Source organism: Vicugna pacos, chromosome 14, assembly GCF_048564905.1.
Source record: "Vicugna pacos chromosome 14, VicPac4, whole genome shotgun sequence".
NCBI lineage: Eukaryota > Metazoa > Chordata > Mammalia > Artiodactyla > Camelidae > Vicugna > Vicugna pacos.
In genome coordinates this window covers 48,486,946-48,511,230 of record NC_133000.1, presented here as the reverse complement: position 1 = coordinate 48,511,230, position 24,285 = coordinate 48,486,946, and the positions used below count along the sequence as shown (strand labels likewise).

Genomic DNA, 24,285 nt, shown 5'->3' with positions numbered 1-24,285 from the left:
AGAATAGTCTTGAAGTGGCTGATGTGAAAATCTGAAGGTGCACTTAAAAACATGTGTGTGTGATTTACACCTATTTTCTATAGAGAAATGGTGTGATGTAATGGAAGTATAGCCTTTGGAATTAGGTCTTAGTTTTAATCCCATTTGTCATTTAGTAGAACTGTGTGGCCATTCTTAAATTTCTTAATCTCTTCGGTTTCAGTTTCCTTATTTGAAAAATAGGAATGATAATTCCTAACTGATTATGTTGATACGAAGATTAAATTGAAATTTGTTAAATATGTGATTATTTTTACAAAAGATTTAAGATGTCGACCATGTGGTGGTAAAATGCATGAGCCTTACTTTTGATCAAATTCTTAAACTGCTTTGCCATTTACTGCTTTGGGCTGGTTACTTAACTCCTCTAAGCCTTGGTTTTCCCAACTGCAAAATGAAATAACAATTCCTATATCATCGGATTATTATACTGATTAAAGAAAGCAACAATAGTGAATATTGATTGAGCACTTTTCATACATTATTTTTCACTTAATCTGCCTAAGACCTTTTTGAGGTAATGTACCATTGTTGCCATCTTATAGTTGGGAAAGCTAAAACTTAAGAAGGTCCAGTGTCCAGTTATCATAAAACTAGCAAATAGTAGAGCCAAGATTCCAATCCAAGTCTCTTAGGCTCCAGTGCCCAAAAGCACTTATCCACTGTGCTGTTTAAATTCTCAGTGTTTAGCACAGAGCACATGCTTAGCATATTGTAATTGTTATTGCTTTGCTGTTTTATTTTAGTGATTTTGCTCAAAGTACTCACTGTGTTCTCTTACATTCAGTGATATGCATGCCAATAAGATTACCCAAAAAGTGTAGATTTAAATAAAAATTAAACTTTAAAGTTAGAATCTTTTAGATACTGAATCCTCTTTTCTTTATCTGTATGTGTACACAAAAATGCATAGTGTATATACATAGAATATTTTAGATGCATATCTATCAAAACTTTACAGCTATCATAGTTTCAATATCACATGATATATGTATGAACATACTTATATTAGGGAAAATAAAGATATACCCAAAATGGCCAATTGTAAGAATATTCAGATCTAATTTTCCTACAAATCTGAGATTAATTTGATTGCTGCTCATTAACACTTTACTGAATAATTAGCTTGAGCAGAATTAATCTTGCTGCGTTTTACTTCCTGATTCTTGAATTTACACTAAATTCTTAGCTGCTTATTTAGGTACCTTTTTTCTTTGATAAACTTTTATAAATTTCTAAATTATTAGAATTGTAATTGATTTTTTTAATTGACATCAAATTCCAGATACAGCCATATATTTTTAAAATTCTGTCACTGCTGCTGCTAATGATCAAGAAACTCATCCCTGTTTTTTTCTTATAATAATATTTTTACCATCTGTGGTAATTAAATTATTTCATATAGATACAGATTTGTTTAAATGAACTTGAACAAAATGTTGCTATTATTTTTATCTGTAAATAATAGCTACTATTCTTTTAATCACTATGATTTTAATCAGTAAATTACTAGGTTTTTTTCCCCTTCTTCCCTGATGCTATGTCTCTATTGTGGAATTTGTATCTATATTTAATCTCTGACTTAAGGGAGAGGGCAAAATGCCAAATTCAAAGGTAAAAGCTTCTAACTAAGCATCAGTACACTTATGTAAAGTGGAATTACACTTGTAACATTGAATTTAGTTAGGCCTGGCACAGACATATGAACACAATTTGTTTTCTATGTTAAAACAGATTTGGTTTTAATAATTATATATTTTTACCTATTGAGTTAAAGCTATAAAATTTCTATATATCTGTCATCTTATTTAAATAGTATTTGGAAGATACTTACTCCTTTATGGATAAGCCCTTGTTTGTATTTAACCTTTCCACTGTCTTTCTAAGCTGAGGCGTTTTTGAACTAAAAATATATTTTATTTTGGATGGAGTGACATTAAATGTTGGCATTTTTTTAACCCATCCATTCTTGCAGATTTTATTTGGCAAACCCACATTAGATAATTTAGCAGAAGAGGAATCCTATTCTTTATCCTATTATGGTAAAGCCTCTCACTAATTCAGAATTTTTGATACTTCAGATGCAGTATTTGTGATTTTTCTTAAATAAAAAATTCAAAATAACTTCTTCCTCTGAATTTTCAGGGTCATACTTATAAGGGGGAACCTGTCTAAAATCACTAGCTTTTCAAACCAAGGGCTCAAGAAATGAAGGATTCCTTCAACGTGCCTTCAGCCTCTGGGTCCAGCAATTAATTCTTGTATGTTAAAGGACTTTTATGTTTATGGTACATTTTAATGTAATACAGGTCTATCTTGAATTGTAATTAGGTAGTCACATTTTATTTATTGTAGCATTTAGTTTAATCTATAATCTGTACTGCAAAAAGGTAATAAAACTGAATTTTTGCTTAAATGTTCTGTAATTAAGACCTTTTCAGTAAGTCATATAGGTCAACCTATTCCAAATTAGTAAGGTTTTACTGCCCTAGTGTTGTAAAGAGTTTTAAGTGTTTAAGGTTTTTGAAGTGCTGCAGTCATTTAGTTATAGAAATTTAAGTCATAATTTAGGCCAATTTTATCTTACCTGGATATTATCAAAGGTTAGAAATTTTAGATTGAAAAAAAAAGGATAGTGTGAACATGAAATATTTGATGTTCTGTTTCACATTCTAAAATGGGTAATGAAAAAACAGAATTATTTAAAAATGTGTGTCTGTAGATACGTATCTGCGTATTACACACACTTGTTTGTATTTGCTATACCACACGTGAGTAGTTTAGACTAGCTGGCCTGAAATTCCTTTAAGATTTACATTTATTCTGTGTGTAAGGAATTTGAATCTTGATGATATAGAGGTCATAATTTAATTGATGTATAGTTTTAGACCGAGAAGAGCAAGTTGCCTCTCTTATTTACATATTCCAAACTAAAGTTGTTATATTCTGGAATGTGTTTTTAAATGTTATCGTTAGAATGCCAGAATATTCAGTGTCAAATGTAGAACCTAGGGGTGGAAAGAAGGCCTTTAAAGCCAGCTTATGAAAGGAAATTATAAAAAGAAGAGAGGAGGAAAGAAGGAATAAAAGTAGAGGACTTGGTTGAGAGTTGTAGTTGGGGGCCAGAAGAAGACCACAAAGCCACATGGCTGATGGGCGAGGTGGGACAAAAAAATAAATCAAAGGAAACCATTGAACTGCTGGATAAAACTGTTTGGTCTTCGTACATTTTTTTGAAGTTCAATTGAGTTTGGTAGTACTGGTGGACAGCGTAGCCTTACTAAGATGTGTTTGGGAAATCTAAGTCATTTGTAAGTAAACTAGAAATCTTTTTTTAAATGGCTAGCACTAACAGCATCACTAAGTTTAAAATAATTGTTAAATGACTTTGCATGCAGTTATTTTTTATGCAGACTAAATTTTCCCATATAAACTATTACATTTAGAATTGTGTTATTTCTGTAACTTAATGACCCATTTACATTACATAACTGATTAGCCTAATAGGTTTATCCATAACCAAGTCTTATCTGTGTTTTTATTGAGATAGTGATACTTGCAAACAGCAGTATATAGTATATCTATTCAAAATTGCTTCTTTGCAGGTAGATTCTTGATCTATCACTTCTAACAGCTGCAGATTCTTCTTGCTTGTTCCTTTTAACATCTTCTCTTGTTTTTCCATAGTAAACTGATTTAAAATTTTATATTGAAGATGAATAATGGCTTAATTACAAATATAACACTTACAGATGGAAGTGGAGAACGAGGAGAAAAGGATGCAAGCAAAATCACAACATATCCTCCAGGCTCTGTGCGATTTGACTGTGAGCTCCGGGCAGTACAAGTCAGCTGTGGATTTCACCATTCAGGTAGCAGCTGGAACTTAGGGTATAACTACATTTTTACAATTGTGCTAATTAACCTGTTTGTTTAGTTTTAACACATGTGATCTGTTAACAGTATGTTAAAAGCTATAATGTGGCAGTGTCTCTCAAATCTATGGAAGTGTCATATTTATTAAAGAATCTCTTTTAAGCTATGGCATGACTGTCTAGAGATCTGACTTCTAATCTGTCTTCTGATGGACTTACTTTATAATTCAATTTATGAAATTCCTGAAGATAAAATAATTTCTGAAATTCCTTTTAAGTCTAATTCTGTGATTTTCTTAGAACCCAGTCACATATTTTGTTACTGTTCAAAGAGAAATGTGCATCAACAAATTTATTTTCTTAAAATGTAGACAATGTTTAAATTCCTACTGAATTGTTGACATTTGGGATATAGCTTAGGTTGTATTATTCAACCTTTACAAAAATAAAATGTTAATTCTTTTTTGATATTCAGTATATTTCCTTGTATGATGAAGCATTAACATATACTAAAGTTCTAACAAACATAGCATTGATGTTGTACATAATTGTGCAGAACACAAATCCATGAACCTATATAATTATCCTAGATAGGAGAGAACAGTATTTTGTATGTAGTTACTCATTATAAATCAATTTTACAGTTGACCCAAACCAATATTTTATTGAATACTAATGTTATTGAATGGCATTTATAAGAATTTGAAAGTATATATTAGGAAAACATTATGTATTTTATAACCTACAAAAATATTTTTAGCTTTTTGAGAACTAAAATTGTATTTATTTCTCATTAAATGTAAGTTTGTGCTTCAATTGCCTATTTTTAATGTCTCTGTACATTTTAAATAGTGAAAATTACACTGCTTTCAGTATAGTTGTGATATAATATGTACTGCATATAATGAAAAAGTAAAGCTCTGGATCTTGGTTTCAGTGGTTTTAATGGAAAATGGAGATGTCTATACATTTGGATATGGGCAGCATGGGCAGCTCGGACATGGGGATGTCAATTCCAGGTACTTTAACTTTTTGTGTCAAGGTGTTGAGTTGTTTCTTTTTTTTCTTCCTTTCTTCCTTTCTTTCCCTTTTTCCTTCTAAATGTATATTTCTGTACATTGAAATAGTATTTATAGCACTCTTTTGCAAAACATGGCCCATAAATTATTGGTGCTTCTTAGTTTTTTGGTTGAGTGCTTTTGTAAGGATAGATGATTTTGTAGTTTCAGGAGAAAAGTTGATTTACATTTTATACACTTAAAATGTAAAGATGATTATCATTATAAAATCTTACTGTATTCTTAAGAATTAATATCTTTTTAAAAGCTGTTCATGGCAATAGAAAACACAGTGAATATCCCCAAATTTCATTTTAATAAGTCAGCAGTGGATTTATTCATATTCCTTGATGTTATCTGTTTTGAAATTTTAGTCTAATATTAACATGAAGCTCTTGAAGCTTTGGAATAATTTACAAACCATATCTAATGGTCACTCAGAGAAACTGTGTTTTGACTTACCTGGAATAGTGAAGAACTAACATTGATGGAGACTACTAGACATTTTTTAATGTCCATTCTTCCCTACTTGTTTGGTAGTAGAATTTTAGTTGATGACATGACCATGTAGCTAAAGACTGTTTTCCCACCTCCATTGTAGCAGGATATGGCTATGAACTAAGTGATGTATGTAGCTTTGGAATCATGCTGTTAAAGGGAAAGAGGGGTACCCTTCCATTTCTCCCTGTCCCCTCCCAGCTTGCTGCCTGGAATCCATACATGATAGCAGAAGCTGGAGAAGTTATCACAGCAATCATAAGTTGGAAACATATGTATGAGAATGACAAGGTAGAAATAGCATGCGTCCCCAATACCATGGAACTGCCATATCAGCTCCTTATAATTGGGTTCTTACCTAGGAGAGACATAAACTTCTATCCTGTTCAAGCCCTCATTACTTTGCTTTCATTACAGCAGCTGAATCTGTATCTGCTTAATACAGTAAGAGTGCTTTTGGTCAAAAGTATAGAATATCCATCTTTATTAGTTCAGATCTTCCAAGAAGAAGATGCTGAGACAGAATTAGATGTGCAGAGGGTTTATTGGGAGGAAACTCCTGTGAAAGATGAAGGAAAACAGAGCAGGACTAGGCAGGGAGAACCTTCAGACCTGGTGTAGATCTGACCCCTGTGAAAGGCAAGAAGGATGGGGTGGGAAGAGTTAGGTTACAGTGCAGTTCTGAGAACATTTTAGTCAGGCCACTTGGGTGTCCTCAAGCCACGGTTGCCTTTGGCTGAGTCCCAGATTGGGCAGGATGTGCCACTGTTCATAACCTTTACTGTGCTCAGTCACAGGCTGGTAGTGTCCCAGGGTAAGATTGGCCTTGTGGGTGTAAAGGAACAGTTTCTAGGCTCTCAGTCATTCATGAAGGTCGTCTTGAAGATCTGAGTGATCCACATGTGTGGCCGCCCCACCACTGAAACGGAGTTTATTTAATAAAGTCTGGAGATTTTAGGGCAGCTTCAGGCTAGGCTTGACTGACCAATTCAGTTTACCACAGAACCTCTATTCGTTTTGACTCTTTGCTCTACCTTATTCTTCCTTGTGGTCACAGGATACCTGCCAAAATCAACTGGACCTTTATGTTTCTCATTCACATAGCAGTGAACCCCTTCAGTCATTAAATAAAGTTCAGAATTTTCACTGTATTCTGAAATCACTCCATCACTGTGACAGGGATGGAATTATGCCTTTTACATAGTAAAGACCAGTGATTCTTAATCCTGGTTGTACAGTGGAAACACTTAGAGAACTTCAAAAATACCATGCCTGGATTCTAAGAATCTAGAATTTCTCAGATCCGTTTGTTGGGAGACTGGTGTCAGAGGTGGGAGGTGAAGGTGGTAAGGGCAATACTGGATGTAATGCCAGCATCAAAGCTTTTTTCTAAAAGTTCTCCACAGTTTCGTGTGCATCCAGGATTAAGAACCACTGTCCATCCCTAGAAGGTGGGGTCAGACCATTTGCACTGCACACAAAATGGGGATGAAAGGAATGTCCTTAGTTATTGGATGATTGAGGTATCATTGAGTTGAACTTCTCACTAAATACACAAGTGCAGCATATATTTGACACTTGTCAAGAGGTATATAAAACTGTCACAGTCCTAATGGTAAATGTTGTGCTTGGAAAGAGAGCAGAAGGTCTTTGATGGAATTACTTTATTGACACTTGGATATTATAGGATGTTGGATATGACTGAGTATCAGTGGGTTTGCCAGGTTGAGGAATTACCATCACAGGCATTAGAAGACAGCGGATACTTTACTTCACATTCGAATGACCTCACTCGTATGCAGTGACTGAGACAGGACTTGTGATTTGTATGGAGAAGAATTTGGGAACTTTTTATTCTGTTTTTTACTGAAGACTTATGACACAGAAAGAGAGAAAGAGGGTTGATTATCATCATCATCGCTGTTATTTAGCTGACAGTTTTCTTGCAAGTCATGACACAAACTGGGAAAGATGTGTTACAGTTAGACATGACAGAGCATCAGTCATGTGTGCAGCAAGACGGACACATCTTCACAAATCAGACGCTGCACTTGGATAGCATTCCCCAGAAAAGGACTGGCAAATAGCTGTATTTCCTGGTCTTGACTGAGTGGGAGGGAAGTAGTGAATATCTTTATAATCAAACCACAGCCCCAAGGTGACTGCAGTGTGAAGAACAAATAGCTTAAGCACAAGATCCTGCCATGCCACGTTGAGGCTGTTGAAAGGGAAGGCTCTCATGTCAACTTCTAAAATGAAGAGGTTACTTAAAACACTGCCTCCTGTCCTGATTATCAAGCAGGGAGCACCATTCCTTGACTTGCAGTGATTTGCTCAGCTGACGGTATCATAGCAATATGCCAAGTATTTTTATAGCTTGAATATGTTATTTTCACAGACTGAGGCAGTTTTTAATGTAGAAAATAAATTAGTTAGATTTTCTTAAGGAGAGAAAACTCTGGTAGGATTTGTTTTAACTGCCGGAAGTTGTCCTTTCCAACATGTGAATTTTTTCTCCTGGTTCCATTGATGGAACTGTAACTGGAAGGCTGATTCCATGTGGTGTGAGGAGTGCTAAGCTGGGTGACACGGTGAAATAATGCCTGCACACTATGCCTGGGGGATTAAACAAAAACCAGTCAAGACCGTTTGTGTCGTGAACACTCTAGTCACCCTGTTGTCTGTTTCTGTGTGGGACTTGGAAGGCAGGAGTCAAGAACTGTTAGGAATTCCAAAAGGAATTGACCATGTGTACATGGAGGAAAAATCCTAGGAGGAGCAAAGCCTCAATAGCATGCATATTAATTAACTACGACAAAGCAAAACATTTACAGATATTTAGCTGAGATAAAGTTGGAGGGTACATTTTTAAAGTTTCTAGTAATCAAGTGCTTTTAACCAGAATTTATTGTATAGTACACATTAATAATGTGTGATTGTTGGAAGGTAAATATTGTGCATATGGTAAAGGTAGAAAAATGTTATTGATAGTCTCCTTTTTTAGTGTGTTGACTTGTAGAATGACTCAGTTCAGTCTCTGATTTGGCCCTGATTATATCACTTGGTGTCTGTATGACCTTGACCAAGTTACTTAACTTTCCAGTGTCTCAGTTTCTTCCTCTTAAACAGAAGTAAGTGTCTTTCTCTCAGATGGTTTTTGTGAGAATTCATTGAGATGATGTAAGTTGTTTACTTAGCACATGACCTAAGCCATAGTGAATGCTCGGTAAGTGTTAGCTGTTGCTACTTGTTAAAGTGAATGTCAAAAAGCTTCTGAGGGCTTGTTTACACTCATTCATGACATGAGTCTACTAACCCTCTTTTTTGTTTGTTTTCTTCTTGAATCTCTGAATTCCAAATTCTTTAACTATTTTCAGTAAACTTAAACCTGGATATTGGGAAAGGACTATATAGTTTGGATGCTCTTATCCCCTCTTTCCCAGTGGAATTTAATTAATTTTTGTTTCTGTGTTTTCACCTTTTTCTTGCTATCTTCTTTCTGCATTAATATTCTACACAGTCATGGTGTCTGGAACCATTTAGACAAGGTTCAAATCTTTGCTTCATCTCTTACCAACATGTGACTATAATTTCCTAAGCCTTAGTTTAAATATGAGATTGTTAAAGAATTAATATAGTGTCTGTAAAATGCCTGGCATGCATACACATATACACATAATTTTCCTTTTCTGTTTTTCCTTTACCAAGTAATTTAATAAGTGGGCCCTAGTATCATGAAAAGAGTTCATTAGAAGAACTGCCACCAACTCTGGGGAAAATCCTTTTTAAGCATTTCGTATGTACCCATAGAGTCATGTCATTAACTAATGATGCATTTTATGTGAAAATGCTTTGTGGACTGCAGGCAAGTAAACAGTTGTAGGAACTTTCCCTTTAATTCCTCGTTTGAATCAAATGAACATTTCTGTGAGGGCGTTAGTTCACCATGTAGCCCTTTGACGTGGTAGTTGTTTATTTGCCAGACTCCTTGTACTTTAGAGTTGAGAACCACTTAACTTTCACTGCTCTTCCTAGCCGTGTTACTATATCCTCTAGTAAAAAGCACTGCTCTTTTGAGGCAAGAGCCATTCTGCTCTCTTCCTCTTTTATTACCTCCCTTTTAGTCACTGCCTGTCATACATTGAAAATTTATTACCTGGCTCACAGCGTTTTCCCAGTCTGAGTCTTGTCACTCTCGTGAATGGTCCCATATGGTATAGTTACCTTGACACCCTTAGATCTAGTGAATTTATTTCCACATTCCTGGTGGTCATTCTTAGGACCCATCTTGGATCTAGCATAATTCCAACTCTGAATTCTTAAATTTAAACAACCCATAGTCTGATGACAATTTCCTTTTCTGTTTCTTAGCTTTACTTGACTTGACTTGGTCTTTGACTTTATCAGTACTTCATTCCCTACAGCTCTATACTTTCTTCGTCTCTTTCACTCATTTCACTTTATTTCCTACCCAAGTTAGAGATTGCCATTTATTCTCTTCACCTATTTTCTCACCAGTTTTCTCACCCCCTTGGTCTTGATTCTAAGGCATGGCAAAACTTCAAGCATGCATCAATCTACCTATGCTTCGTTGTCTAACTAAGGCATCTTGAAAAAAATTAATCACCACACTTGTACAGATTGTTATGATGCCTAGATTCGAACAGTCCTTCTATAGTAGGCAATAATCCTTCTGTTTTTGTAGTTTTGAACTATTTGGTTTAAGACCTTTGGGGAATTTTATGAAAGATATTGGCCGTCTCCAGAAAAACAGACATAAGAATATACACATAAAAGTTGACTTACAAACTTAGGAAGTTCATGGATCTCCTGACCCTCACTCATAGACTTCCTAGAAGTCATTTGGATCTGGGTTAAGAACTCCTGGCCTAGGTATTTATTTCTTCCATCCACCATCATATCCTTTCCATAATCTTCAAATTCTCTGCTCACCCATGTCTGTCTTCCTCTCAGCACTTCACCTCTACTCACATTACAACAAAAATAAAAACATTAGTTCTTCAGCCCACCAGCTCTGCAAACCCGCCTGTGTTCCTCCTGCTGCTTTGATCCTTCTTTGTGTTACATTGAAAGAGGGGCCTGTTCCTGTCCGTGCTGTGAAACCTTTGTGACTTTTCCTTAGGGATCTAGTTCTGTTTCTTGTCTCCTCTCTGAACCATATCTGTTTATCTTTCCGTACTCTTTTAAACTTCTGTAAATCTCTTGTCATCTTGGAAAGGACACAGCTTCTCCTTCAGCTCATCTTCCCTCTAGCTGTTGGTTTTCCTTTCTTTTTTCCCTTTTGTGCTGAGATTTTTTTTTAAGAGATTTTGCATAGTCTCTGACCCCACTGTTAATTCTTCATCTGCTACATAGTATTCTGTGTACATCCACAGAAGAGACTTCTTCTCTCCAGTGGTCATTTGTTCCTGTCTCTAGAGCATTCAGCATGCACATTATTTCCCCCTTCTTGAAATGACTCTCTTCATACCACATTTTCCCAGAGTTCATTTTTCTTTGTGTGCTGAATTTTTATGAGCTCTTCTTCCTCTTATCATACCTAAAACGTTAGAAGGGAATTACATGAAAATTAGAATCTCTTCTTTTCTCTCTTTGTCTTCCTGGATCTCATCATTCTTATAGCTTAAGTGAATGTTATATCCCCATCTACTGTGTTGCTTAAGCAAAAAAACCCTTCCCTGCCCCACATGAATCATTGCCAAAGTCTGGTCAGTCCTGTGCCTTACAGAGCTGTCAAGTCCTTTCGTGCCTTTCAATCCACACTGTTTCTAGTTCAGGCCTTGATCGTAACTCACCAGATTGTTGTAATATTTTCTTAACTGGGTTTCTAGGTGTTAGTCTTGTCTCTTCCCAAGTCATTTTTCATTGCAGCCTGAATAATCATTAAAGATACATTATACATAATTTTTAAAAATTTGAAGTATTGTAATTACATTGTCTCAAAAACAGAGGTCTCCTATTATGTGTGGACTATTTCTACAGTGATGATTATTCTCATAGATAATGATTACTAAAGGTGGTTAATAAATGGTAAATGAAGTGATATAAGGATGGTTGCAAGGACAGATGTGATGGATATAAGGATGCCATTTATCATAATAGTTACCATTTATTAATTGTTAACTGGATACCAGACACTGATCCAAACACTTGCCATGTATGAGCTTCTTTATTGTTCACAGGAACCCTATAGAGTAAATACTGTTTGGGATTATCTCCATGTAATAGAAAACTGAAGTATGAAAAGGATGAGTAACTTGCTCAAAGCCATGGTCATGTTGCTAATACGTGGTGGAGACAGGCGGTCGAGCTCTGGAGCCTGAGCTTGTAGCCACTGCTGCGTTGCCTCTCACGGTGCTACATTCTAACTCATTCACTACCGCATATGTTAAAATCTAAAATTACAGTTAAATGAAAAGCAGTAGAAAAGAAGACATAAAATTAATTGTTTCCTATTGTTCTTAGACTGAATCCCTGTTCAGTGCAGAATTTTAATTCAATTATCAGTGCATAATTTTTATTTCATCCAACAAATATTTATAGAGATTTCTAACATGCCATTTACTATAAAAGATAAAAACAAATTTTTCTTTTAAAACAATGGTAGCACCAGCCTTTCAGAAAAAAATAAAAATTATGTGTCCATAATTAGGGTAATAAATTCAAGAAATCTTTTTAATAATCTCCTTGAAGTCAGTGATTATGTCTTTTTCATCTTTGTATACCTACCACATAGGATGGAGACAGGCATCTAGAACGTAAATAAATGTTTGCTGAATATTCTTATTAGTACCTTTTATCTCTTCTGTTTTTTTATTGCATTGTTTATTGTTTTTTATTTCAGTTGGGTCTTGTAAGAAATTGACTTAATTTTTTTTTTTTTTTAACCTAGGGGATGTCCCACTCTTGTTCAAGCATTGCCAGGCCCTAGCACACAAGTTACTGCAGGCAGCAACCACACGGCAGTACTTTTAATGGATGGACAGGTCTTCACATTTGGAAGTTTTTCTGTAAGGAATTTTTTAAGCATTAATAATATTAGATTGTAACATTGCCTTGCAGTTTGTCTACATTAGCTATTTTTTCTGGTTTCAGTGAAATTCTTGTATTATAATTATTGCATATGCATATTTCCTGTCTCCACATACAACATACACAAATCCTGAAAGACTTTACTTTGAAATAATTTTCCTCTCTAGTGTAGCATAAGAATTTATTAAATTTAACAGCTGTGTTACAATTGGACATGTTTATTCCGGTCAGAGTCCATTAAGCATTCAGTAGAGCTAATTCTGTCAATTGAAAGCTTATTTCCCAACTAGCTTGTAAAGAATCATTTTTCTTAACATGTAGAATTATTTCTATTTTAGAACTCTTTGAAGGCCTGGTTTTCTTGTTAGATTTGTTTGAAGTTATAGTTTCCTTTTTCCTTTCCTTCTCGCTCTCTCTCTACGTCTCTCTGTCTCTTTGCCTGTCTGTTTTACTTTCTGTCTCTTTTTGCCAAAGCTTGAAAGTAGTGAAACTGCTCTGATAATTGTCTATAGTTTGGGCGTAGAAGAGATCAAGGAAAAGCTTCTTAAGACTATGCTAATAAACCATCTGTGATATGTGTAACTATTTAGAACCCTGTAACTCAAGTCTCTGGGATGTAATTTGCAATTCTTGATTTTTAAAAAATGTAAATGTGAACTTTAAAAAAGTCTCTTATCTGGAAATGATTTTAAGCTTATAGAAAGTTTACAAAATATAAGAATAGTACAAAAAATATCCATACACTCCTGAGCCAGATTCACCTATTGGTAGCATTTGATCTGTTTGCTTTATTGTTAGTACATTCACGCTCTCATTCTCTCTCATGTACTTTGTGTGTGTGTGTATAAGACTTTTTCCTTGAATTCTTTAAGAATAACTTGCATACATTATGACCCTTTACTTCTAAATGCTTTAGTTTGTATTTTGTCAATTAATCAGATAATTATTTTTTGGCCTTTTTCCCCCTCCAGTCTAGAAGCAGTCATTGTATTTACTTGGCATGTGTCTTTAGTCTCCTTTAATCTGTAACGTTCCCACATCTTTTCTTTGTCTATTATGACATTGACATTTTTGAAGAGTATAGTACTTTAAAAACTGTTCCTCATTTTTGTTTCTCTAGTATTTCTTCATGTTTAGATTCAGGTTGTGCCTTCCAGGCCAAAATGCCATGTAACTGACATTGTGTCCTCCTCAGGGCATCACATCTGGAGACATATAAATAATGCCCACCTGCCCCTCACTGGTGATGTGAATTTTGATCACCTGTAAAATGTTTGATTTCCCTACTGCATAATAAGTATTTTTTTCCCTTGAAACTAATAAGCGATCTATTGGTTGACGTTTCTAAGAGAATTTTAAGATACCTGCTTCTCATCAAAATTTCCTTCTAGATTTAGCATCTATTGATCATTCTTGCCTGAACCAGTTTTTACTGTAACGGTTGCAAAATGATGATTTTTTCCCAACTCCAGCACCTCCTTACATTTACCGGTCAGCCCTTTCCATTTTACTGTTTGCAGCCTTCATTTAATATTTGTCTATCTTCTTTCTATTGGTATAGACACATGTTTTTCTGTTTTCTTCATTATTGTACTTAATTATTTGGGTACTTGGATTGTCTCAGATTTGGCCAGTGGGACTCCCATCACGCTGGCTCCTATGTTCTTGTGACATGCCCCTTCATTTCTTTTTTTTTGAGTATTTCGTGCTTCCTGGCATAACAAGATGTTCCAGGCTTATCTGTGTGAGTCCTAGAATCAGCTGTTTCTCTGAGAACCTTGGTTGTTTTCAGTGGAAAATAGTACTAGACACCATCTGAGGACTTGATGTATTCAGTGCTGCAGGTGTCTTTGCATCCTCCATATACATCTATGTGCATGTACACATATGTACATGTATTTTGGAAATCATGAGCCCACACCAGTACCTCTAATTCCAATCCATTCCCACAGGGTTCTTTCTTCCCCAGTCCCATTCCATACTTATGTCCCTTCTTCCACAGTAAGAATCCTGGCTCCCAACAGTATCAAGACATTTATTTCTCATTCACTCAGTTCTAAAATATGTCTAAAATAGTTTTGTATTTGCTATGCCCAAACAACTATAAAAGCAAACTCACTAAAAAGGGTTCAAGATTTGTGGCTCTTGCCCCTGCCCCCTCTCATGTGTGTCCTACCCCAAGACTAAAGTTATAGAGTCAGATTTTCTGTTCATAGTACACACAGTACATACACATACAGGCTCTTCTGCACTTTGCCTTTTCACTTTACTGTATCTGCTAGAAATTGTTCCTTATGAGTTCATAGAAATCCCTAATTTATATTTTACATCTGTGTAGTACATTGTGTATATGTATTGTACTTTATTCAATCACTTTCTTTTGCTTGGACATTTAAGTACTGTCTAATATTTTGCAACAATAGCAGTGAATCTTATTGAAGGTGTATATTCGAGGTAAACTTTTAGAAGATTGCTGGGTTGAAGGTTAATACCTATGTAGTTTTGTGCCATGTGAACGGTTTCCCTCTGCTTTACATTCTCACCAGCAATATATGAGAGTGTCTGTTTCTCCACAGCCTTGCCAGCAGAATGTGTTGTCTGTCATACCTTTTACTTTGTGTCAGTCTGACGGATGAGAAATGGTTCTGCGTACTTGGAAGCCTTTTCCTGTAGTTGACCCTGGGAACATTCAAGTCAGCCTATGTTTAGCATTTTTACATTAAGGTTTGCATTTCCCCATTTAGGGAATGATCTTCCAGTGCTTTTTCTCTGTTCTCCATCTTAAGCCGCCTCTTTTGTGCTCTGCACCTCCTGCCTCCCCAACCCCATCCCAAGGCTGGCAGAGGCAGGTGGTAGAGAAAACTTTTGGAATTTGGTTTTTTCCTCTGGTTGCATGTAACTTAAAGGTCCTGAGATCTGCTCTTTCCTAATACTGCTGAAGGCTTGAGTCCTGTGTTGTTTTCTTTGCTCTTTTGTTTTTATGTTGTTTTGGAGGGAGTGGTAATATTTGAAATGAGACAGCCTCTAGCTCCAGAAAGCCTGGTCGTGAGCATCTATGAATTTACACGCGGCTTATTTATACCCACGTTCTGAATCTTGTGGGGCTGTCTAAGCATCCGTCATGTTTGGGGGCTGCTTTTCTTCACTTTAGTTGCTTGTTAGCAGGGGAATAGATGCTTATTTCAGTAATCAATAAAAAGTATAGTTAACTTCTTTTTCCTCCAAAAGTATAATATATCCCTCAATATGATATACACGTTTTTATGCTGTTGTTATTGTTACTATTGTTTTGTCAAAAATAAGGACAGACATTGAAAGAAGCTGAGAATACACACTGAGATGTTTGACTTCTTCTCTAATCATGTGCTTGCCACTTTTCCCTCCCTTGATTCAACCAAGGGTTTGAAGCTCTGTTGCTTTTTCAGTCAGTTTGTGACTGTGTGTTTTTGTTTTTTTTTAATTTTTCCAGGTGGGTAATTAGGTTTACTTACTTATTAATTTAATGGAGGTACTGGAGATTGAACCCAGGACCTCGTGCATGCTAAACATGTGCGCTGCCACTGAGCTGTCCCCCTCACCCTTGTGACTGTGTTTTTTGCTGTGGTGTTGAAGGAGTGGTAGAACTCACTAGAAACCTGGTAGCCGAGTGAGAATTTAGCCAGACTGCTTGCAGTGCTCCAGGGTCCCTTGTTCTTCAGGGGTTTTGCAGTGGTTTCTCATTCCCATTAGTGTAGTTAACTCTGGGTCCCGCCATGCAGCATTGTCTGCCTTCCAGCCGGTTTTGGAAGGGGAATGCTGTGAGAGAGAGACAGCTCCTGAACCAGGGCTGGGTGAATATTTACCAATCTGACATCAACATTCTTTTACAGCTACTGGCTTAGTAGTGAGAAACCTTTATTGCTTTTTAAGTGAAACTCTTATATAACAGATACCTATAGACAGCCATACTTTTTTAGTGAGTTAACAGTTACTTACTTAAGACATCATACCTTGTCACTGATTCTGCTATTTATCTTGAAAAACAGCTGAAATAACTTACCAACACATGATCGTGTGAAAAATAAGCAATTTTCTAATTGTATTCACAGTGGTAGTATTCATTATTTTGGTCTTTTACCCAAATATTTTTAGACTGTGCGAGTTCAATAGTGACTTTTTGTGGTACTGTCAAATTATCAAAGTGATTTTTTAAATGAATAATTTGTATTACTAATTTTTTTAACATATTGTGTATTTATTATTTTTTAATTTAAATGGTGAAGACAGTCACAGTATTTCAGGGAGATCTCTCGCATGGAAAAATATTTTAATTTTATTATCTTTTAATCATGTACTTTGTGGTTTATTAGGGGGATAATTCCTAAGAATAATAGAAATTATTTTACTCCTTTATAAATATTTGGTCCAAATTTCACATTTCAAATTTATAAAAAAAGAAAAACTAATAATTGATGAAGAATAATGTCTCCTAGAGCTATTTTTGTCTGCTGTTTCCTTTATAGAAAATTACACATTGTTAATCTGATAATATTGTTAATATGATTTATTTAATCTTTTAGAAAGGACAACTGGGCAGACCAATTTTGGATGTCCCATATTGGAATGCAAAACCAGCTCCCATGCCCAACATTGGATCAAAATATGGAAGAAAAGCTACCTGGATAGGTGCAAGTGGGGACCAGACTTTCTTACGAATTGATGAAGCACTTATTAATTCTCATGTGCTCGCTACATCAGAAATTTTTGCCAGTAAACACATAATAGGTAATACTCCAAACAAAAAAACCATCCCCCTCAAAAATCTGTCTTGATTGAGGGTAAATGATTCATCTTTCCTTGTTATAAGATGTAGTCCTATAGCTTTTTGTTTGAAGAAGTTTAAAAGAAGCTTCTAAGTGTCTGTGTTTATAGGTATCTATGTCCTGGAAGAATGTAATGATTGGGAGACTAGAAACCAGTGAAATATGAGCTAAAACTGTAGTAGTGTAAAACCTATATTAGGAAGAGGAATTTTTCTGTATTGGTTCTTATTAAATAAATGATAGAAATTAATTTTTATGGAAGGTTACATAAATCAAACTTCAAAGTTTCATTGAGACCAAGGTGTCAATCCATGCCTGTATCCAAGATATCATGAATAATTTCATAATAGAGTGGCAGAAATCAAGTAGAGTGGTAATAGATAAATTAAGGGCATGTCTTAATGGATTTAGACAGCCTAAGGTTTTATTGCAAAATCTGCTACTTACGGGTTTTTAGCCACTTAACCCCTAAGTCTCAGTTTCTTCATCTGTAAACTGGAGGTAATAATACTTACCCTATAGGAAATGCTTATCTTATAAGTTGGGGGAATATAAAATGATAGTGTATCCTTAAAATATATAATTTTTCCCCCAAGGCTTGGTACCTGCTTCTATATCAGAACCTCCTCCATTTAAGTGTCTTCTGATAAATAAAGTGGATGGGAGTTGTAAAACTTTTAATGACTCTGAACAAGAGGATCTGCAAGGATTTGGTGTGTGTCTTGATCCTGTGTATGACGTCATTTGGAGGTAAGCTTCTCTGTTTATGAAATACAGTAGTAAATAAGTCTTGATCAAATTATACTTTTGTGGAATATTAAAGTCATGTATAGGCAAATTTTTCACAAACGGGAACTATTCTGTTTAGCTGTTGACGGCACTTCTACCACTTGACACGCAGAGCCCTTTACAGTACAGTGTAGCAGTTAAAAGCATGCGTTCTGAGCTAGACTGATGGGATTTATCCCAGCTCCTCGCAGTGCTTTCTGTGTCACTGTGGAGAAGTTACTTTGACTCTGCATGCCTTACTTTTCGCATTTATAGTAGGGATAATAATAGGCTGTTATGAGAACTGAAGAACTTAGAGCAGAGGCACATAGTAGGTGCTGTAGAGGTCTTCCTTCTCTTATTATGATAGGCAGTGTTACTTTCAAGAGTTCTGTCATTAATTATTTTTAATCTGTCAGCAATCTTGTCCATATTGTGTAGAATTCACTCTATTTCTTGATCCCATAAGTATCTAATCACTACCAACTATCTAGAAGAAAGTATGCCAGAGAGAATAGAGAATAAATGAGATCAATAAGCTCGCCCTTAGGAATGTGCATAACAAAATTCCCATCTTGATAGCGCAATGTACAGGATTATCAGACCCTGGATATTGTAAAAATGTAGAAATAGATACAGGTACACAAGAGACTCAAGAAATTACATTGTATTTGTTTAAAATTTATTATGGTGCTTTATATATATCATGAGTAAAGGAGAGAGTTATCCTCAGGTTCCTGGGTTTGAATACCAATAGTGGGTGTACCCAGCCTTTACCAGAGTGACTCATCACAGGACCTACCTTTCCTCCCTCTTGTGGTGTTTACGTGGCCAGCCTTACTAGGTGGAAAGTCAGATAGGTTGAAAGATTGAAGTGTTATGAGTGAGGAGAGGGAAGAGTTTCCTGCTTTCATTTCCTTCAGCCAGCCAAGTCTTCTAAGGCCGTGCTTTCTGTCAGCCCTGAGGCCTGCATTCGGAATGAAGGAGTTATAGCACTTCCCAGGTTGCTGACAAGCTTACTCTCTTATTTGAGCACTTTGTGAGATGGCTTGGAGGCCAGAATTGAGTTGAGTAGTTACTGCTTCTAGATTTCCCTAGCACCATTCTGTAGTTTAGATAACAAGAGACTAGAGGTGAGTAGTCTTGCAGTAATTCTAACAAAGACGTGAGATGGTAAGAACCAAAATTAAAACAGTCAGTGAACGGAAGGGATAGAGAAGCACATGGTATAAAGATAGAATTGCCCTCAATTATTTGTGAATTGGATCTGTATAAAAGAGACTTAGTTACCAAAAAACAGGCTCTGGTTTGGACCTAGGTTTAAATTGATGTTTTATTTTCTGTAATCCTTGTGTTTTTCAGTGAAGTCAGTTTGAATTAAAAATAAAATTAAAACTGGGAGTATGGAATTTGTTTCTGGATACATTTACTAAATTAGAAATGCATTCTTTAAATTAGAGATAACAGTAGAACTAGATTCTAACAGTGTAACTAGAGCTGTTTCCCTGGGGTCTTAACAGAACTCTGAGGAGTAGGAAGACCTCCACAGCACCTATTCTGTGCCTCTGCTCCAAGTTAGGCGAACCTTGCCTTTCTCGCATATGGTGGTAGCAGTGAAACAGATGATTTCAGATGCCTTGTCAGGTCTTTCCTTTAACACTTAACCCTCTTGTTCCAAAACAGAGATTAAAAGATGAAGAGCATTCTCCTCCTATGTTTCAGTAAAGCAGCTGGAAGGTGGAGAGTTCATTCCATTATCCTGACTTCTGGCAGCTTTGTGTCCCCTGTGTTTTTCAGTAGGGTACCTGCATTTTACAACTAGACATTGCAGATTCAGTATTAACTTACTTTGATTTGCCTTCCTCCGGCCTGAGTCTGCTTCCATTTATATTCTTAACAATAACTTCTCCTGAATAATTAGAAACTTAACATCTAGAAAGAGCAGATAAGTATTAATAGCAATTTTATTTCCCACTTCAAAATTTAGAAAAATAACATGTGAATATGTATTTTTTTTTAAAAAAAGTGAAGCAAAAGGTATATACAGGAACAATGATGTAGTCCTTCTCCAAAACTTTTTCTTCCCCCATAACAAATCCCACTAAACTCTATAGGTCACAAGTATTAAGTTTGGTTTATATTGCGTGATACCTTTTAAAATGCATGTATTTTGGGTTTTATATAAATAAAAATACATTTATTTTTAAAGGTTAGTTTTTTTTTTTTCTAAACAACAATTTGTAGATCTTTCTAAGTCACAGTAGTCAAAGAACTGCTGTGATATTTAAACTCTGTAGAGGTTTATAGTCTGGATATACCAAAATATGCTTATTTATTTCCCTACTGATGAACATTTTAGATTATTTTTTTCATGTTTTGGTCTTAGCTATGATGCTGCAGTGAACACACACGTATATACACAGTTTTGTACTCTTATGAGTGTATTTCTGTAGATGACTTTCTAACGAGTGGAACTGCTGAGTAGAAGTTAGGCTCACAGAACTGGAGTGTTGAATTGTCCTTCAGGGCTCTCTCACCAACTGCGTGAGAGCCCATATTTCCCCTTGCTATCAGCATCAGTAAATTATTTTCAATTTTTAGAACTTTAATTTTATTACTTACTAAATATTTAAATAAATACTATATGGTAAATAAAGAATGACACAAAGTGAGTAGATACACAGTACTCTTGCTGTCATGGAAGTCATTTTTTTTTCCCCCTAAATGGAGATGTAGACTATATAAAAGTAAATAAATAATATACTTTATAGATCTTACTTATCACCATTAAGGAAAAAGGGGGTACTGTTACTTTCTTCTATACAATGGAGACAATATAAGTTAAAACTTTAAAGTATAAGAAAGAACCAGGCATTTGAAGACTTAGGAAAAGTTTTCTGAACAGGAAGAGTATCGTAGGACTAGATGCTCTGATGCAAGCAAGAGCTTGGCTGTGTTTTAGGAATTTGAAGAAAGCCAGTGTGGTCAAAGCATAGTGAGTGGCATGAAATAAAATCAGAAGAGTAGGCAGGGCCAAGACATGCAGGACTTTGTAGGTTAAAGGAATTTGAATTTTCTTCAAAATAGGAAGCCTTTGTAGGATTTTGAGTTGGGAAGTAACATTAAGAGGTTATACTTACTGTGTAGAAATTGGATTGGAAGGAGGCAAGAGTAGATGTAGGAAGGGGGTTACTGCATTAGTGCAAGGCAGAGGTGATGTCTTTAAACCAGGGTTCTCGTGGGGAAGATGGAGAGAAGCAGTCAGCAGCATATACTTTGGATTAGAGCCAATAGGTCTTGCCTGTATAGAGGAGTTAAGGACAGAAAATAGTCAAAGATGATTCCCAAGGCTCTGATTTTGGTATTTGAGAAGACATTAGTAGCATTAACTGGTCCAGCAAAGGAAGAGAGACGAACGGGTTTTGTCAAGACTTCTGCTTTGGGCATGTTACATTTGGTATCTAAGTGAAGATGTTAAGTAGGCAAGTAGATAAATGTGTCAAGCTTTGAAGGGTGATCTGGACTGGGACTAGAAATTCGAGAATGTTTAGTTCATAGGTGCATCTAAAGCTATGGTGTTGTTTGAGATCACCTAGGCAGATAATGTAGGTTAAGATGAGAGTTCTGGACCAAGCCCTAGAACTTACAAAATTTAGAAGTTAGATGGGAGACAAGGAACTAGACAGGAGATTAGAAGGAGCAGCCAGTGAACTATGAGAAAAAGCTGAGAGTGTGTGTTGACACAGAAGTGAGAAGGGGAGTGAGTCAAGGAAAGAAGGAGGATTCAAAATGGTGTTAAACACCACCAAGGGCTTGATCAAGTAGATGCAAAAACTTCCATTAGTTTTGGCTACTTGGAAGTTATGTGTAACTTTAGTAATAATTTCATGGAAATGTTAGGTGTGCATACCAGAGTGGTGTGGTTTGAAGAGTGAATAGGGATTTCTACTTCTCGCAATTTGGTAAGTGAAATACTTTGGAGGGACTTATGCTTTAAAAAAAAAAAGTATATGTTTTATCCATTGCTTAATACTCAGCCAAGATATTGCTAGTATACTGTCCCTGCCCCTACCCCCACCTCAAAAAAAGAAAACCAGCATAAAAAGAAAATGTAAATATACTCTATAGTACAGGATTTCACTGAGGGCAAATGCAATTTGGAAAACAAGCATTGTGCTAGCTGCAAAGTGAGGGAAATGGAAGCTGATCCTCCAACTCGCAGATTAAGTTTCTGGCCTTGGAATGATGCTAAAGTAGGATCAGACAGATAATGCCCCTTTGTCTCCAGGGATAGGCAAGTGTAAATCATCTTTAGAGAAAAGCCCCCCCCCCATTTGGACCCATAGGTTTTTAACGAATTAAGTTTCAATCAAATAAGAGCACACAGTCTAAGATTACTTAACATATAAGGAATATCACTGTTAGTGAAATCCAGCAAAAGAACAAATAACAAGGTCAGTTTCAGACCTTGGAGTTGTCAGAAACATATAAATTAGCTATGTATGAAATATTTAAAAAATAAAAGATGGAATCTCCAATTGGGCAAGCAAAAGAGACTTAAATTGAGATTCCAAATGGTAAGGCATATTTGAGTAACAACCAAGCAGAACTTTAACAAATGAAGAATAATTTTTTCAAACAAATGCATGGACAGATCAGGAGATCTGAACAGGAGATTTGAAATTACCCAAAAGGCCACAGTGACAAGAATGTAAAAATATGAAAGTTAAGAGGTTTGAAGAATATAATGAGATCTCATAGGCCTCCAAGAAGGAAATATTAGAGAGTAGAGAAAATAGCAGAGAAGCAATATTTGAAGAAAGAGTGCCTAGGAATTTTCCAAAACCAAAAAACGATTTGAATCCATAGATACTAGTAATTATGTATTTCCATCATCTACAATCAAGATACATTGTAATGAAATTATAGAAAACAAAAGACCAAGAGAAAAGAATGATCACCTGTAAAAGAGCAACACTTAGATTGATAGATTAAATTAAAAAGCAATAATCCAATAATGTTAAAGCTACTACTTATAGCAACTACTTTCATAGAATTTATTCTGTGCCAAGTATTACTCTTAAGTGTTTTTTAAAAATAATTTAAAATTTTTTAATTGTAGTAAAAAACAAAATTTTCCATCGTAACCATTTTTAGGTATACAGTTCCGTGTTATTAAATATAGTTACATTGTTGTACATTAGATCTCCAGAATGTTTTCATTTTGCAAAACTGAAACTATATGCAAGGAACAACTCACTTCTCCTCCCTTTCAGCCCCTGACAACCACCATTCTGCTTTCTATTTCTGTGAAATATCATACATTGTTTGTCATTTTGTGACTAGCTTATTTCACTTAGTATAGTGTCCTCAAGATCATCCACATTGTAGCCTGTGACAGAATGGATTTCTTTTTTAAATGCTGAATAATATTCCACTGTATGTTTCTACCACGTTTTGTTCATCCCTTTATGTATCCGTGGGCATTTGGGTTGCTTCCACCTCTTAGCTGTTGTAGATAATGCTGCTGTTAATTAATATGAGTGTGCAAATATCTCTTCAAGATCCTGCTTTCAGTTCTTCTGGATATATACAGTGTGATTGCTGGATTTAAAAAATGTACTTCTTTAAAAAAAAAAAACCAGAAACAGCCATTTGTTATTAGGATTAAATGTGTGATTTGTTCTGCCATGCAGTGTACAATTTTCAGTTTACAGCCAGTTTTCACATGAACACATTCAAACCATTGCAATACGTAGGTGTTCATATAAATAAAACTCTTCTCAAACAGGCAGTAACAGACAAGTCAGCAAAGTCTCAGGATTACGTAGTCCTCTTCACCAAAGAAGAGTCTTTCTGATTTTAGCAATAACTTGATTGGTTCCTTGTAATGCTTTTCATATTTAATAAATTTGGATCACCAAGTGTCATTGAGAAGACTGTCCTTTATTTTTTTTAACATTTTTTATTGATTTATAATAATTTTACAATGTTGTATCAAATTCCAGTGTAAGGAGACCATCCTTTTAAAACTAATATGAAATAACAGCTCTATCTGACATGAATCAAACTTCCTAGGGGAGTAGTATTTTCTGTGTAGACATACCAGCTGGAAAAAATGAGGATTTGTTCTTCCTTTTCATGTACTCATGTACCTGTGCTTTAGAAGCTGTGTGAAAGATTATCCATAGC

At 35.5% G+C, this 24,285-nt stretch overlaps 1 protein-coding gene across 8 annotated transcripts in view; it reads left to right on the top strand.

The window, feature by feature from the left end:
- MYCBP2 (MYC binding protein 2) overlaps positions 1–24,285 on the top strand; it is a 233,182-nt gene that overhangs the window by 79,237 nt on the left and 129,660 nt on the right. For 7 of the 8 annotated variants that reach the window (XM_072976390.1, XM_072976388.1, XM_072976389.1 and 4 more), the window contains 5 exons: positions 3,792–3,911; positions 4,852–4,933; positions 12,384–12,501; positions 17,083–17,287; positions 17,922–18,075. In XM_072976390.1, the coding sequence (XP_072832491.1) occupies positions 3,792–3,911; positions 4,852–4,933; positions 12,384–12,501; positions 17,083–17,287; positions 17,922–18,075 (679 nt within the window). Of the gene's footprint in view, positions 1–2,231; positions 2,301–3,791; positions 3,912–4,851; positions 4,934–12,383; positions 12,502–17,082; positions 17,288–17,921; positions 18,076–24,285 lie in introns of those variants that run through there. The other variant, XM_072976392.1, reaches the window with a different exon arrangement.